This window comes from Prionailurus viverrinus, chromosome D2 (genome assembly GCF_022837055.1).
Source record: "Prionailurus viverrinus isolate Anna chromosome D2, UM_Priviv_1.0, whole genome shotgun sequence".
In the NCBI taxonomy this organism is placed as follows: domain Eukaryota; kingdom Metazoa; phylum Chordata; class Mammalia; order Carnivora; family Felidae; genus Prionailurus; species Prionailurus viverrinus.
The window spans coordinates 63,951,254-63,965,930 of NC_062571.1; the positions used below are offsets into that span (position 1 = coordinate 63,951,254).

At 43.3% G+C, this 14,677-nt stretch overlaps 1 protein-coding gene across 1 annotated transcript in view; it reads left to right on the top strand.

The window, feature by feature from the left end:
- The window catches only part of SORCS3 (sortilin related VPS10 domain containing receptor 3), a 597,388-nt gene extending 582,971 nt beyond the window's left edge, over window positions 1–14,417 (top strand). The window contains exons 23-27 of the mRNA XM_047826472.1: window positions 3,536–3,667; window positions 5,525–5,624; window positions 6,618–6,723; window positions 12,611–12,771; window positions 13,562–14,417. Coding sequence (XP_047682428.1) covers window positions 3,536–3,667; window positions 5,525–5,624; window positions 6,618–6,723; window positions 12,611–12,771; window positions 13,562–13,626 — 564 coding nt within the window. The 3' untranslated portion in view covers window positions 13,627–14,417. The remainder of the gene's footprint in view (window positions 1–3,535; window positions 3,668–5,524; window positions 5,625–6,617; window positions 6,724–12,610; window positions 12,772–13,561) is intronic.
- The last annotated feature ends 260 nt before the right edge of the window (window positions 14,418–14,677 follow it).

Here is a 14,677-nt window from a genome sequence, read left to right on the forward strand (position 1 = left end):
AATAAAGAACATACCTTCAGGGTAATAGAGTTCTAGAGTTAACCCAAGGCCATACTGGCCTTAGAGAGCTTTGAAAGGGTTCTGTTAACCCTTTTCTCAGAACTAGGCACTAGAACATAACGATGAGTACAACATGGGTTTTCAAATGCAGAGATAAGTCTAACATGATTAGTTCTATGGCAGAGGCATGGTCAGCATTACAAAAGAGCATGACGAAAAGTAGGGTTCACTCTACCCAGACAAATGCAGGATTAGCACATTATTTGTGATTTGATTAATACTTGTGAGCTATTAGGATGGTCTTTGTAGGGAATACTTGAACTCTGTTTTAAAGAGCACATAATGGTTAACAGAGTTTGTGGTGTCTTTCAGGTAGAATGAACAGTATGTGCAGGCCATGGACTATTGAAAGAGTGGAGCATATTGGGGAAATGATAGAGTTTAGTGTACCAAGTCTATAGGTTCTAAGGCAAGTATGACTAGACTTGAGCTAGAATGGTTAGGGCAGCTTGTGAAGCATCACAGAAGCTAAAAGGGGTCTGACATACATCTGGTAGGCAGTGGGAACTGGATTTTCTTATTTAAGCAAAAAATACTGAGAATAGATTCATTTATATTCAGACCCTCATTTTGGTAACGGTGCAGAGGTTGGGCTGCTGAGGTAGGAAGTGAATAAGGTAGGGAATAAATTTCACAAAAGATGACCAGTTAAAAGAGTGCTATAGTTCTCTAGACCAGAGATAACAAGATCTTGAAGAGGAAAGATTCAAAAGCCACTTAGGAAGTTGAACAGTAGAATTGATGACTAATAGAATATAGTGTGAATGAGAGGGAGAGAGAAGCTTTTTGATTCCAAGAGGAGAGGGGTGATGGCCTTGCCCTTAGGCCATGTAGGAGAAACATGCTTGAGGAACGGTAATAGTATGATCTTGTATGTGAGTTTGGAGCACATGAGGAGCAGTTGGGTGAGATAACAAGGGGAGTTGAAACTATGGATCTGAAGGTCAAGTGCATATTCCCCCTGAAGGCAGAAATGTGGAGCAGTGACTGTGGAGGTGATTAGGCCCCCCAGGTGACTGGGATGCAGGGCAGACATGAATGCCAATGCTCCCCAAGGCAGAGGAGGACAATCTAGGGAAGGACCTGGAGAAGGAGCCAGCAAGAGAAGAAGAAGAAGAAGAAGAAGAAGAAGAAGAAGAAGAAGAAGAAGAGGAAGAAGAGGAGGAGGAGGAGGAGGGGGGAGGGGGAGGGGGAAGGGGGAGGGGAAGAAGGAGAAAGAAGAAGAAGCAGGGGGAGGGGGAGGAGGAGGAAGAGGAGGAGGAAGAAAAGAGAGTGATTTAAGAGAGCATTCCTGTGGGGAGTTGTCTACCAGATGATCTTCATCTGAAATCTTTTTACAAAAACATTTTTCATAGAAAGGGATGAAAATGCCCCTGATCTTATGTGCCTATTCACAGAAACATCCACAATTCTGTTGTATTTTATATGATTGTGTTTATTAAAAACATACTAACTTTTTAATAAATGACTTGGTAAGTGTAATAATAATACTAGTAAATAATAATAATCAGACATGTTGATTGATGCCTGGGTCTTAAATCTCAGGAGGATCTGTCCCTCAAGTGTCCCTTTGGATGGGATTAAGTGAATCTAGACAGATGGGTCTAGAGTCTCTCCAAAGTTGCTAATTGACTGATACCCCCTGAGACCACTATTCCCTGGGACAAAGGGTCAGCCCAACCATTGGGTGATCCTCTGTGCTTTGCCCTCCAGAATGGTCTCTGGAGACTTGCTTCCCCTGGCTGGTTAGTATGAGGCCTTCTTGCCCCATAGACTTGGACACCAAGACTTTCAGCTACTTCGGGTCATGCGTCCCAACAGGAAACGGAGATGTCTGGCCAGTTCCAAGGGATCCTCTGTGTCTGGTAGACTCTTCTGGTTTCTGATTGCTGCTTGTTAGTTATCTGCAAGTTGGTGCTCTCACTTTTATCACATCCCTGGGAATTAACTCCAATCTATGAGCCTAGTCCCAAATAGGAATCAGAGCTGAGCAAATGGAATACAACCCCTCCACTTCTATTCAGTCTAGCGACTGTTTATTGAGTCTGTACTCTGCAAACATCATCAGAACAGTGAGATAACTACAAAGTCTCCCAGAAATGTCTGGGTTAGCATTCATAAGAACTTCTCAGGGAAAAGCTTATACCAGCCAGATATATTCATGTCACAGGTGAGATGATCTAAGTCCCTGAAACATGGTAGACATGGTATCTGGAAGTGTTGGCATGAGAGACTAACATGGAGGAGGTCACTGCCAGTGGATATAGTCAGGGGAGACTTCTTGGAGGAGGCAGGTATTTCTGACAAATCAAAAACTACCCTATTTGGATTGGCAGCAGAAGAGGAGGTTTTCTGGATAAAAGACCTTCAGGGGACACATAGGAAAGAATAACCATACTCTTTTCCAGGGTAGGGGGAGCTCAGAGTTTTGTTCTCTTCAGGAATTTGCCTCCAGAGAGGCACTTAATTTTAAGTTTTTATCAAAAAGTAATATAATCCTTTTATTAAACACTCAGGAATAAAAAAAGTTTCACTCACGATCTCAGCATCTTAACACAAATTTTAGTATTTTATTTTGCTTTTTTACTCCTATACATTTTTATTTTTATAGGGTTGTAACCAAAGAAATATAAGGAAATAGATCAGAATGCAGCTATCATAAGTGTTTTTCCATGTTGGCTGACTGTACTAATTATCATCGTAATGGTAAAATAACGTTCTGTTGGATGATTATACCATTATTTACTTATTTTTTTGAAAAATCGAGTTTTTCTCTATTTATTTGCTATTACAAATAATGTTTTTCTTCCTGTGTGTGGCTTTTTCTATATTTTGGATCATTTCCTTAGGACAAACACTCCAAATTACAGTTACTAAATGAAGGGTCTGAATATTTTTATGGCCTTAAAGTAGTCTTTTGAAAAGCAAATCAGCAAAGTGAATTGATTTGTAGGGCTGGCAGCAACAAATGAGGGAGCCTCTTAAGCCTCACCGACATTAGTGATTTTAACTTAAAAAAAAAATCCTGCTTTTGTAAGTGAAATAGGGTTTCTTGGTTTTTTTTTTTTTATTTTTTATTTGCATTTCCCCACATTTGCTTGTAACCTCTTATTCCTTGTTTGCATTGCATATCCATGTTTTTGCCAGAAGCTCTAGTGCTCTTATAGTGCAGAAAAATGGAAAAGAGGGGAGGAGCTTTAGCCACTGTTCCCAGCAACCAATATTTTGAAAAGCATCATAGTATTTTAGTTTCAGGATAAATGTATGTAAGAGCCAAAGGAGGTAGTGAAACTAATAATAGCACTTCTAAGGGGAAACAGAAAGAAAGCCTAGAGGAATATTGGAATGTGTGCCTAAAATGCTGTGTTTAAAAAACAAACGTGAGCCTTACACCCATGTGCACCTTGCTCCTTGTGGTTGACTCGGGAGGCCGGTTGCTCCGGGGCTCCACTCTGTGGTCTGAACGTCCCTGCAGGTAACCGGTGTCCCGGAAGACCAGATCCTAGTTGCCGTGTTCCCTGGTCTCCCCACTTCGGCAGAGCTCTTCATCCTTCCCCCCAAGAACTTGACGGAGAGGAGGAAAGGCAATGAAGAGGACCTGGAACAAGTAAGTGACAGAACACTTGGCCAGGACACTTGCCTGCCCCCCACAGTCTGAAGGCACACAGTGATCTTTCCAGCCACGAAGGGAGGGGAGCTTTCTCCCATAGGCCCAGCAGCCTGTGGGTCTGCACAGCCCCCAGGGCGGTGCCAGCAGCCAGCCTGGCCCAGAATTAGCGCGAGTGCACAGACTGGAACATTCAGTGCTCAAGAAGGGAAAGCGTCCCTGGCAGCACTCATTCCAACAGTTGGCATCCCTGCAAACTTACTCGGGTCTCCCACCCGGTGACCTGGCCTGGGGGAGACACAGGAGGGGGAGGGAGGAATTTGAGTTTCCTTTTCTATTTCTAGGAAAAAGTGCTTCTTGTCCTTAAACATCCCGGTCAACCTAAGTTCTGCTTCAGGAGAGAAAATGAACTGCTTCTAACCATGTTTCTTTGGTGAGAGATGGATTGCTTCATCTTGCCTTGACTAAGGCAGCAGCGTGTCCGAAGGGATGGTGATTTACTGTCCTCATCAAATGGGCGTGTGGCTCCTGTGATGGGCACACCATTCTTGAAGTGAAGGGGCCGGTTTTCCCTCACTAACCTACTGCCCCCGCCTTCCTGTGATGCTAAGTCAGGAGAAGTAAATGAAAGTGAGAATAGGGGGCGCCTGGGTGGCTCAGTGGGTTAAGCGTCCAACTCTTGGTTCCAGCTCAGGTCATCATTTGTGAGATTGAGCCCTAGGTCGGGCACTGCACTGACAATGTGGAGCCTGCTTAAGATTCTCTTTCTCTGCTCCCCACCCCGCTCATGCTCTCTCTCAAAAATAAATAATTTTTTAAAGTAAGAATGGGCTTCTAAACATCAGCACAAATCATGCATTTGCTCCCACCTGAGGACATCTTCTCTGTCCCTATACTACTCACCTGGCCATCCCCTCCTCCATACGGCCATCCACAGTCATCTTCCAGCTGCACAGATACCAGCACAGTCCATTTCTCTGGAAAATGCAGCAGATCCTTGCCTTGTAGGGCTGCATATCGAAGTTGGCCAGAAATAAATTCAGCCTCTCAAAGCATACATCACTTTTACAAGACCTCTTTATTCTGAAATAGCAAGTGGCATGTGTGAACTATATTTGGAAGCTACAATATCCATCCATTTAGATAAATAGGTAATTACGGTGATGAATAGCAGCTGTGATATTAAGGCGCGTACAGCCAGATAAGAGTTAGGGACAACAGCCCAAGTCGGCCTCGGCTTTCATGTGGGAATTACAGAGTGATTAAATCGATGTTATGTGTTCCGAGACTTGCTAGGGAAAAGTAAAGAGGAAAAATTATCCCATAAAAAGAAGGCAGCTTCTGCTTTGATGTCTGCCTTCAATTGTCTCCAAAAGGAAAAAAAATAGAGGAATGGGCTGGGGACATATATGCCTGCTTTAGTCCTGGCAGGGGTGTCTCTGCCCTGTGTGTGTTACTTCATTAGATTAAAGAACTAATAATGGGTTGATGTTCTTTCATTTCATAATAGGTTGTGCTATGGTGAATTAGAAAGGCATAGATGAACAAGCACTGAACCAGGAATTGAATGAGATATCCATGTCTGTTATCAACTGTAATTCACTAAGTAACTCTGGACATACTCTCTCTGTCTCACTCTCCTCTCCAGCCCAAGCAAATACCACCAACTACTTCCCTGGGCACAGAGGGCTCCCAAGGGCTGTGAGAACCAAATTGATGAAAATGTCCTAATATCCTGTCTTCTGATTGAATGTGGTCACTGTTTGCTTATTGACCCTGGTTTCTTACTCCACGAGGAAGCATTATTTCATTTCATGTCTTCCTGTGAAACTCTCTCTCTCTCTCTCTCTCTTTCAGATTGTAGAGATGCTGTTTAATGCTCTAAACCAAAACTTGGTTCAGTTCGAGCTGAAGCCAGGGGTTCAAGTCATTGTGTATGTCACACAACTGACATTAGGTGAGTGCCTGCTGGAATCCAGGGGGAAATGGGAAGAAAAGGGAGGAGATAATCAGCAGACACTTCTCCACAAATCCCTGAAAATAGCTTTGAGGGCAGGGCTCTTTTGTGTAGTGATGGTTACAAGAAAGATTAATCACATCTTTCTTGGGGCTTCCTGTCAAGGTGGCAAGAAGACTTCATTAGAAGTGGCTTTGCTATTAAATCCCTGTATGACCTTGGGGAATACCTACAATGTTCTTAGGCTTTGACTTGGTTGGTTGGTTGGTTGATTGATTGATTTTTAATCTGCCATGGTCAAAATTATATATAGTCCTCAAGGTTTCTTAATTTCTATGATTCTCAAATTCCATGAATCTTGGTTGGGAGGTCAGATCAGGTAATGTAAAAAAAAAAAAAAAAACCTTTGGTTTATGTCTGGTAAGTCTAAGTTGATACAGAGACAAGCTCTAGTGATTGATTTGTAAAAGAAATTTGAAAAGGCATGTCCCATTGGGCATCCACTACTGGCTCTCTGGGAGAGCCTATTATAGCTCTTATTAATATAAGACTTTGCAGATGTGGAGGTTCCAGATGTGCCCACTCTGCAGTGTTTTAGCAAAAGGAGTGTAGAGGAGGGGAGTGAAACACTGCATCAGTATTCAATCGAAGGTTCCCGATGGGCCACCCATCATTATGTCAACAGGCACTCAGGCTAAGAGAAAGAACATTCAAACCCTCCTTCTACTCCCCTTAGCTAGACACACATTGCTCACCTCATACCAAGAACAGTAAATGTCCCCAGGCAGGGTAGAAGAGTTGACTTGTCCCAAGAAGCTGTGATTGAGGATACTATTTTCATCATGGAAGCCAAGCTTCCCATGCCCGGATAGCACACAGGGCAGGGCAGTTGGAGATTGAATATGAGGATGAACATCAGCTGGCCTCCTTTCTCTAGTGGGATCTCCCTCCATGTGGTAGCTTCCAAGTGAGCCATCTTCTTTTTCCTCCTAGCTCCATTGGTGGACTCCAGTGCCGGGCACAGCAGCTCAGCCATGCTTATGCTCTTGTCAGTGGTGTTTGTCGGCCTGGCTGTATTTTTGATCTACAAGTTTAAAAGGTATGCTCTACTATCACTCAGTTTTGATACTGGGGCTAGATTCATGGGATCTGGTTTTTCCTATAACCAGAGTTCCTACACTAATCCTAAATATGTGAAATTGATTCTCTGAAGTTTTGTTTGGCACTGGGGGACAGCAGGAATAGTGGAGGGTCCAGGAAAGAATAAATGGGTTTAAGAATCTGAACTCTATCCAATTTATAGATATATAGAGTTAGGAAGGTAAGGGGCAGCCTATGAAATCAATTCTTTTTTTCTCTTCAAGAGAAGTGGAAAGATTTTTCAGACCTCACCTAAATTTCTTAAGTAAAGTCTTGGATATTCAGATATTTTCTGCCTCTTAACACCCATTGAGGGTGATTAAGCGGACAAAATGCAGCAGAAATCTGGTGCACACATGGACACACACACACATGCATGCACGCACACACACACATGCTTTCTTACCTTGTGTTGCAGCCACCTGGTCTTTCTGTGTAAATTTGCATGCTAAAAATATTCAACCTTTACCCCTCTCCCTCTTTTTCCTGTGTCTGAAGGGCAATTGATCAGGCAAACCAAACTTCACATGTATTCAGATATTACTTTTGAAGGCCACAGGAGAGGTGACATAACAGGATACTTATTAAAACATGAACTTGAAATCAATAATGCTGTACCATTATTTGAATAGTATAATACTTCTACCAAGAGGTGTCCTGGTTAAGAGCATGAACTCTGAAAATCAGATAGACCCAAGTTTTACTTAGTATTTGTAGCCTTGAGCAATTGGATTTGCCTCCCTAAGCCTTAGTCTCTTTATCTGTAAAGTGAAGAAAACGATACTTAATAGGCTTGCTCTACAGTTCAAATGTAATAATATTGATAGCTGGTACATACTAAATAATCAAAAATGCTAACCTATGATAGATAACAGATAACATGCCTTCCAAAGGTCCCTTCTGTGTCACCAACTGGCGCATGGTCGGCTCGCAAAAGATTGTATCAGTGGCATAGAGAAGTGCTTCATAGAAACACTGGTTAAAGTGAAAACATCATTAATTATTCTGAAAGCAAAATTTAGTCCTGAGAGTCTTCCTGGCCCCTGAAGGTAATGCTTTTAGATTTTGAAAGAAATCAGCAGGAAAGGTGCTTGGCTCCACCCTTTCCCCCAACCCTCTTTAGCTGCTCTCTAGTGGATTCCTCAGGCTTAAAAACACCAGTTTTACTCAGTACACATCTCAGCAGGAATCCTTCAACACTGTCCTCCTTCTGAAGGAGGTTTACCTTCCTACCCAATTAATAGACCAGTATGTCCTCTTGGATCAAGACATGTCAACCCACCTGCCCATGTTTCCTTTGAAGAAGGGCACAAACCTTCATATCACAAGTAAAGAGCGGGGTTCCTGGGTGGCTCAGTTGGTTAAGCATCCGACTTCGGCTTAGGTCAAGATCCCGCAGTTCGTGAGTTCAAGCCCCGTGCTGGGCTCTGTGCTGACAGCTCAGAGCCTGGAGCCTGCTTGGATTCTGTGTCTCCCTCTCTCTCTGCCCCTCCCCTGCTCGCTCGCTCTCTCTCTCTCAACAATAAACATAAAAAGAATTTTAAAAAGGAACAAGTAGAGAGCAAAGATTCCATATAGAGACAGACTAGTCAGGGAAACACCCATTTGTGGATGTACTTCACTTACATGCAAAGCCCACTTTTATTCATCCAAGGATTTGATTATGGGGAAGCCTGATGTTTGCTAGAGCTGGAAGATCAACTAAACCAAATTTATCACCATCTGGCTTCTAGAGCTCCATGCTTGCTGAGGACAAGGGCCAGGTAGAAGTCCTGCAAAACGTATTTGTGTCAGGCATCTCCAAACTAAGGCAAGACATCTCATGACTTAGGAAGTTTTCTGTTCTCTTATAAATTCTACTAAACTCCCTAGACAGTCAGCTTATTAAAATAGGCATCTCTAAATGTGTACATTAGAATTCTTGAATCTCTGCCAGGTAATGACATCTCTGAATTACTCTACCTCTATAGTCCCCAAATATCAGCCAACTCTTTCTGTGTCCCTGACAGTGAATCATGAACCTAAAGCTACACGAAGCAAACACCACTCAAACTGGATAAGCAGTAGAGTCAGTTAAGGTAACCAATCATCAGTTATCTTTTCTTTTCTAGCTACCTTTTCTGGAAGTTTGTTTCTCAATGCTCTAGCTCTTTGGCTGAGGGCCTGTTGGATTTTCTTTTATTTCTTTGGTCTCTTTTTCCCTCCACATCACCTGGAACTCCAGTGATGGCTGTATGCGAGGTGGCTGGCTTCCTATCAAGTAAAGGCCAGGTTCTTATCCGTTATTCCCAGAGACTCCTTTGTTTCTTTAATTACTGTCCAATAGAACTTTTGGTATTAATGATTTAAATGCACCATAACCTGTACTGTCCAATATGGTAACCACTAGTATGACTGAGAAACTGAACTTTAAATTTTATTTAACTTTGATTAATTTAAATTTAAGTGTCTGCACCTGGTTTGCAAACATTGAGCACATCTAGAGAAAGGGCAGTTCTGTTTCTGTTTCCAGATCACTGGCCATGCTGAGTTTTCAGACACAAAACTGTCTCTGTGTAATCATCAGCATTAGCTCACCAAACCACCTTTTCATTCCACAGACATTTACTGAGGGTTCACTGTGTGCCAGGCAGTGAAAACAATCTCAGTGCCCCAAGTGGTCACTTACCAGGGGAAGGAGAAGACAGCTACCATCAGCCTCAAGCTTCCTTTAAATAAATATCACCCTGTTTCTCACATATGATCTTATTCTTGGGTAGCTGTTTTCTGAAGTTTTAGACAATGTTTTAGACAGTAATTAGAAATCATTATGACCTGGCTTTTATTTTCTGAAAATTCTGCCTAACAAGACTTTCTATACGGTAAATCTGTTTTTTGTTTTTGTTTTTTTCTGGTTATCCAAGAATACTTTTGAGCTTCTCCCACAGGCTCCTAACACTTACAGTTGGAGCAAACAAAAACTGAATTTTTTATGGGTGACTTGGGTTGATCCATCGTCCTTCTCTTATTAAAACCTATATGAATGTGGAGGTGAAGACATGCCCCTAAATGTCTTAATTGTTAACCTTTTTACCTGCAAAAATGGGCCTTAGTCTGATATTCTCAACAGTCCTTGAAGTGCATGTGTTAAGAAATGAAAAACAATTTGACAATTTTTAAAAATTGTTTCTATGTTTATTTATTATTGAGAGACAGAGAGACACAGAGCATGAGCAGGGGAGGGTTAGAGAGAGGGGGGAGACACGGAATCCGAAATAGGATCCAGGCTCTGAGCTGTCAGCACAGAGCCCAACGCGGGGCTCGAACTCACAAACTGCGAGATCATGACCTGAGCCGAAATTGGTCGCCCAACCGACTGAGCCACCCAGGCGCCCCTGACAGTTTTTTTTAAATGTGCCCATTATGACATAAAATTCTTTCCACCCGTCTGTTGAAAATGTTGAAAAAAATCTGCCTGTTGTTTAGAGATTGCAAGAAAGTGAACATTCTTTATAAGGGAAAATTTTTCCAAATCCTCACTGGTATCACTAGGAATGCAGGAAAAGGGGAGGCAGTGAACTCTGGCTGTAGTGTGACTGCCTCCAGCACCTAATAAATATTACAGTTGATCCCAGCGTTCATGAGTAATATGTACTTTTATGATTAGAAGAAATCCAAGTTGTTAGCTGCATGTCTATTTAGATAAGAAGAAAGTAAGGGCCAGCATGAATTTTTAATTATACGTATTTAGAGAGCCTGTGGTTTGCTGCCTCACATAGAATCTATTTATTTCAGGTTCTTGTAAATTATGTTAAGCTAGGTTAGACCAGTAGGAATCACAAGGACACCTCTCTTAATGTATGTAAAACAACCATGGAGGAAATGAGAATTGAATGAAAAGGAGTGGTAGAAACCATCCATGTTTCATCCCCATTTTGGGGTCTTTTCTAACAAATTAGCTACAAGTAAATCTTATTAAATGCCCACACTCATTGGGGTTGGAGTGGGGAAGGGAATACAGAAGCTTGAAAATACCGCTGCTTGGTACCAGGGCAACAGAGTGATTCTCCTTTAGAAAGGCACAGAACAGGGGCGCCTGGGTGGCGCAGTCGGTTGAGCGTCCGACTTCAGCCAGGTCACGATCTCGCCCTCTGTGAGTTCGAGCCCCGCGTCGGGCTCTGGCCCGATGGCTCAGAGCCTGGAGCCTGTTTCCGATTCTGTGTCTCCCTCTCTCTCTGCCCCTCCCCCATTCATGCTCTGTCTCTCTCTGTCCCAAAAACAAAATAAAAACATTGAAAAAAAAATTAGAAAGGCACAGAACATTCTAGATTGGGATGGGCGCCTGATGCCTTAAGTTTTAATAATATCATTGCCAGGGATCAGCTTCGTGAAATGTCTGGACTTTAATCCAATCTCCCCATCATTCAATGGGTTATGAGGGGTCTCTTCTAGATATAATATTCCAAGGTGAAAATGTGGTCTTTTTGTTTGAGAACATAATATATGAAGGTAGAAAGAGCACATGCTTTGAGGTCATCTGTTCATTCATTTAACAAATACTTCCTGAAGATAAACCATGTGCCAAGCACTGTGCTAAGTTGTGTGTGTAGCCGTGAAGACAGAGAACATAGACCCAGAACGCATGGGACTTTTAGGCAATGGAGACAAAGACAGAAAACGAGTTGGCAAAGTTGACTATTCCACCACCCTAAACCCAGGACGCTATCCATTTCTTTCATAAACACTATCCCATAATTATATCCTTTTAACAGGAGAGGTTGGGTGGTCAGGAGAGGCCTCTCAGAGCCAAGTTCTGAAGGGCAGAAAGGACACACCATCATGAGAAGAATAGAAGGAGGAGTGTTCTAGAGGGAACAGCTGGTTCAAAGTGCCCACGGTGGGGACCAGTTTGATGTCCTAGATTCTTACACCTCACAGTTTGGGGCTCAGAGCAGCAGCCTCAGAATCTCCTGGGAGCTTGGCAGAAATGCAGAAATTTCACCCCATCACATACAGACCTATAGAGTCACAAATGCATTTTAGCAAGAACTCGGGTGATAAAAAGTACATTAAAGTTGGAGAAGCCCTGGCTTAGAGGAATTCAGAGGAGGACACAGGACTGGAACACAGTGGGTCAGGGGATAATGGAGATGGGTCAGGAGATGAATCCAAGAAGATTTCAATCTGAACCAGCCGCTCTTCCAACCTCAAGTCTTTCAGCCTGGCTTCCAAACCTACAACCTTTGTGACTTTGAAGGAAGTTATTTCGCTTCTCTTAATCCTCTCCACAATCCTGAAAGGAAGCTATTGTTATTCCCATCAAGCAGATGAGGAAACTGTCCAACTGTTTAAGATATTTGGCCCATGGATGGTGTTCTGAATATGGTAGCAATGGCTGGAAGCCTTTTCTTTCTTGGCTACTCATAAAGAAACCAATGTAAATTGATGCAGTAGATGCAACCTTAGAAAAAAGCTGTCTTTTCACTGTGGTAGAACCTTCTGAGTCTCAAAGTCCAGCTCCTTGAAAAGATTCATGGCAGATAAGTACATTAAGGGTTTTAGTGCAACCTGATCGACAGCATTGCCCTTCTGTTTACACCTGTTTTGTTTTGTTTTTGTTTTTTGGGGTTTTTTTTGACCCCAGAAGAAGGTGCAGCCCTCACGGAGTTCTGCGGTTTACATCTCCACTGGGCCATCTGCTCTCTGGCCTTCTGCTTCTTGGCCTCCTGGCTGCAGTGTCGGCATGACCAGCCCCTTTCCCTGACATGGGCCTGTCCTATAAATAGCTTCTTCCTCCCCCTTATGACCCAGGATCTCCCAGTTGCCCAAGTTTGGCGTACCCTGTGATCATAATCTGATTTTTGTAGGAAAATCCCCTGGATTAACATCTATGCTCAAGTCCAACACGACAAGGAGCAGGAGATGATTGGGTCAGTGAGCCAAAGTGAAAACGCCCCCAAAATCACACTCAGTGACTTCACCGAGCCTGAGGAACTGCTGGACAAAGAGCTGGACACCCGGGTCATAGGTATGTGTGCTGGTATCACCAAGCTCCTGTGTCCTCTGTCCTCCAAACCCGAGGTCAGCTGGCTCGTGTGGCCTGTCCCTCGGCTAGTACCAGACTGGAGCGGGGTGGGAAACAGCTGGCTACAGAAACATACTCATGTTTTAAAATTTGTCTGTAACCTCTGGCCACATGAAATTGGTAGATTTTTTTTCCCCCTTAAAAGTAGACCAGGATAGAAAGTGCTGCAGTTGGAGTAGGGGAGGGATAAGGCCACCTATGCATTACTGTTGGGATTTGTCTTTCTTTCTCTGAAGCAAAAGTGGATGTCGTAATTCATAACCACATGAATATTGGCTCTGGTATCAGAGGGGCCTGGGTGCATTTTCTTGCTTTATCAATCTGCTTGCTCTGTGACCCCTCTGTACCTCACATTCCTCATCTGTGAAATGGGAATAATTGTACCTACCTTCCAAAATTGTTGTGATAATGAAATGATGGTGTATCATTAGCACAGTGCCTGCCACATAGTACGTGTTCAGTGCACGTTGACTATGACCGTTGTCATTAGTGGCGTGGAAGAGGGCAAGGCATTGCTCCTACCTTGCGTGCTGATGTGGGAGATAGCACACCTTCACATAGACGGCATAAGCCAATGAGCTAGTAGGATAGCCTGTCCAGGTGTCCTTTTTAATAAATACACAGTAGGTACCTGTTCAAGGTGGCTTGGTATTTAACAGTAAATAAAATAGACACAGGTTCCTGCCCTTGTGAAATTGACATCCTCTCTCCTTCTGTGTTCTCTTCCCCGCAGGAGGCATTGCCACCATTGCAAACAGCGAAAGCACAAAGGAGATCCCCAACTGCACTAGTGTTTAATATCCACAAGTCACGTGGTCAACCATCTTTCTGACCTTATTTTTGATGATTACTATTACTCTTGTTATGGAAAAATGAAAATGGCTTTTTTACCTTTTGTTTACCAAGGGCCCCTTCATAAAGAGCAGGCAGATGCTTATTAGCTGTGGGAGGCAAAGGAGTTCTTAGCTGATTAAAATGAGACAAAAAGAATAAATGGCCGTATTTGTGCGGAGGGCAAAGGATGCATCTTCCCGTGGCCTCCTTGGCTTTACTCTGCCGCTGACAGTGTGAGGACTCTTTTTACTGTGGTCTCCTTTGTCGTTTATTTGCTTTTTGGGTTTTTTGTTTTTGTTTTTGTTAAGTTGGGTTGGCTTTTCATTAACCTCCCATGTCTTGCTTCCCACCCCCACAATCACCAACACCCTCCACCCACCCCCAGCACACACCCCTAGAACACAAACCATTCCCCAGTTAGATCTGCAGGAGGTGGGTTGGTGGGGAGTGAAAGTAGCTGCAGAAAGCGTGCACATCTTTACGAAAGAGGCCCTGCCTCGTGCATGTCGATAGCGAGGCTACAGGTGGCTTCTTGTATATAATTACAGTGTAAATAGCTTTTTATTTCCTAAGAAATAATTTAATGTTTAGTAAAAAAGAAAACCGAAAAAAGAAAGATGCGTGTGTTGGCTTATGCACTCACCGTCCGAGCTGACCAACCCCCAGGCCTGCTAGATGTGTTGGGTTCTGGATGCTCTCCAGTTGTCTGTCACACTTAACTCTTGAATCTCTGTGTCCATGCATAGCTGGTTTCTACCTATGTATATAAAAGGGGGGAGGGCGGGACGGGGAGGGCTTCTTTGGGACAATTAGTAAAGGAAGGACTAGAGTGACATCCTAGAACAACGAGGGTCTTTCTGTTCCATCAGTGACGTGGAAGAAGTTGCACGATGAAGCCCACCAGAGACTTCTAACTGAGACCCAGGTGGGGAAACAAGGCTTCCCCTCCAAAAGGAAAGCATTGAGGGTACTTGCCAGCCGGAGAAGGTGGTTTTCCCTGAAGAAGCTAGGCCAC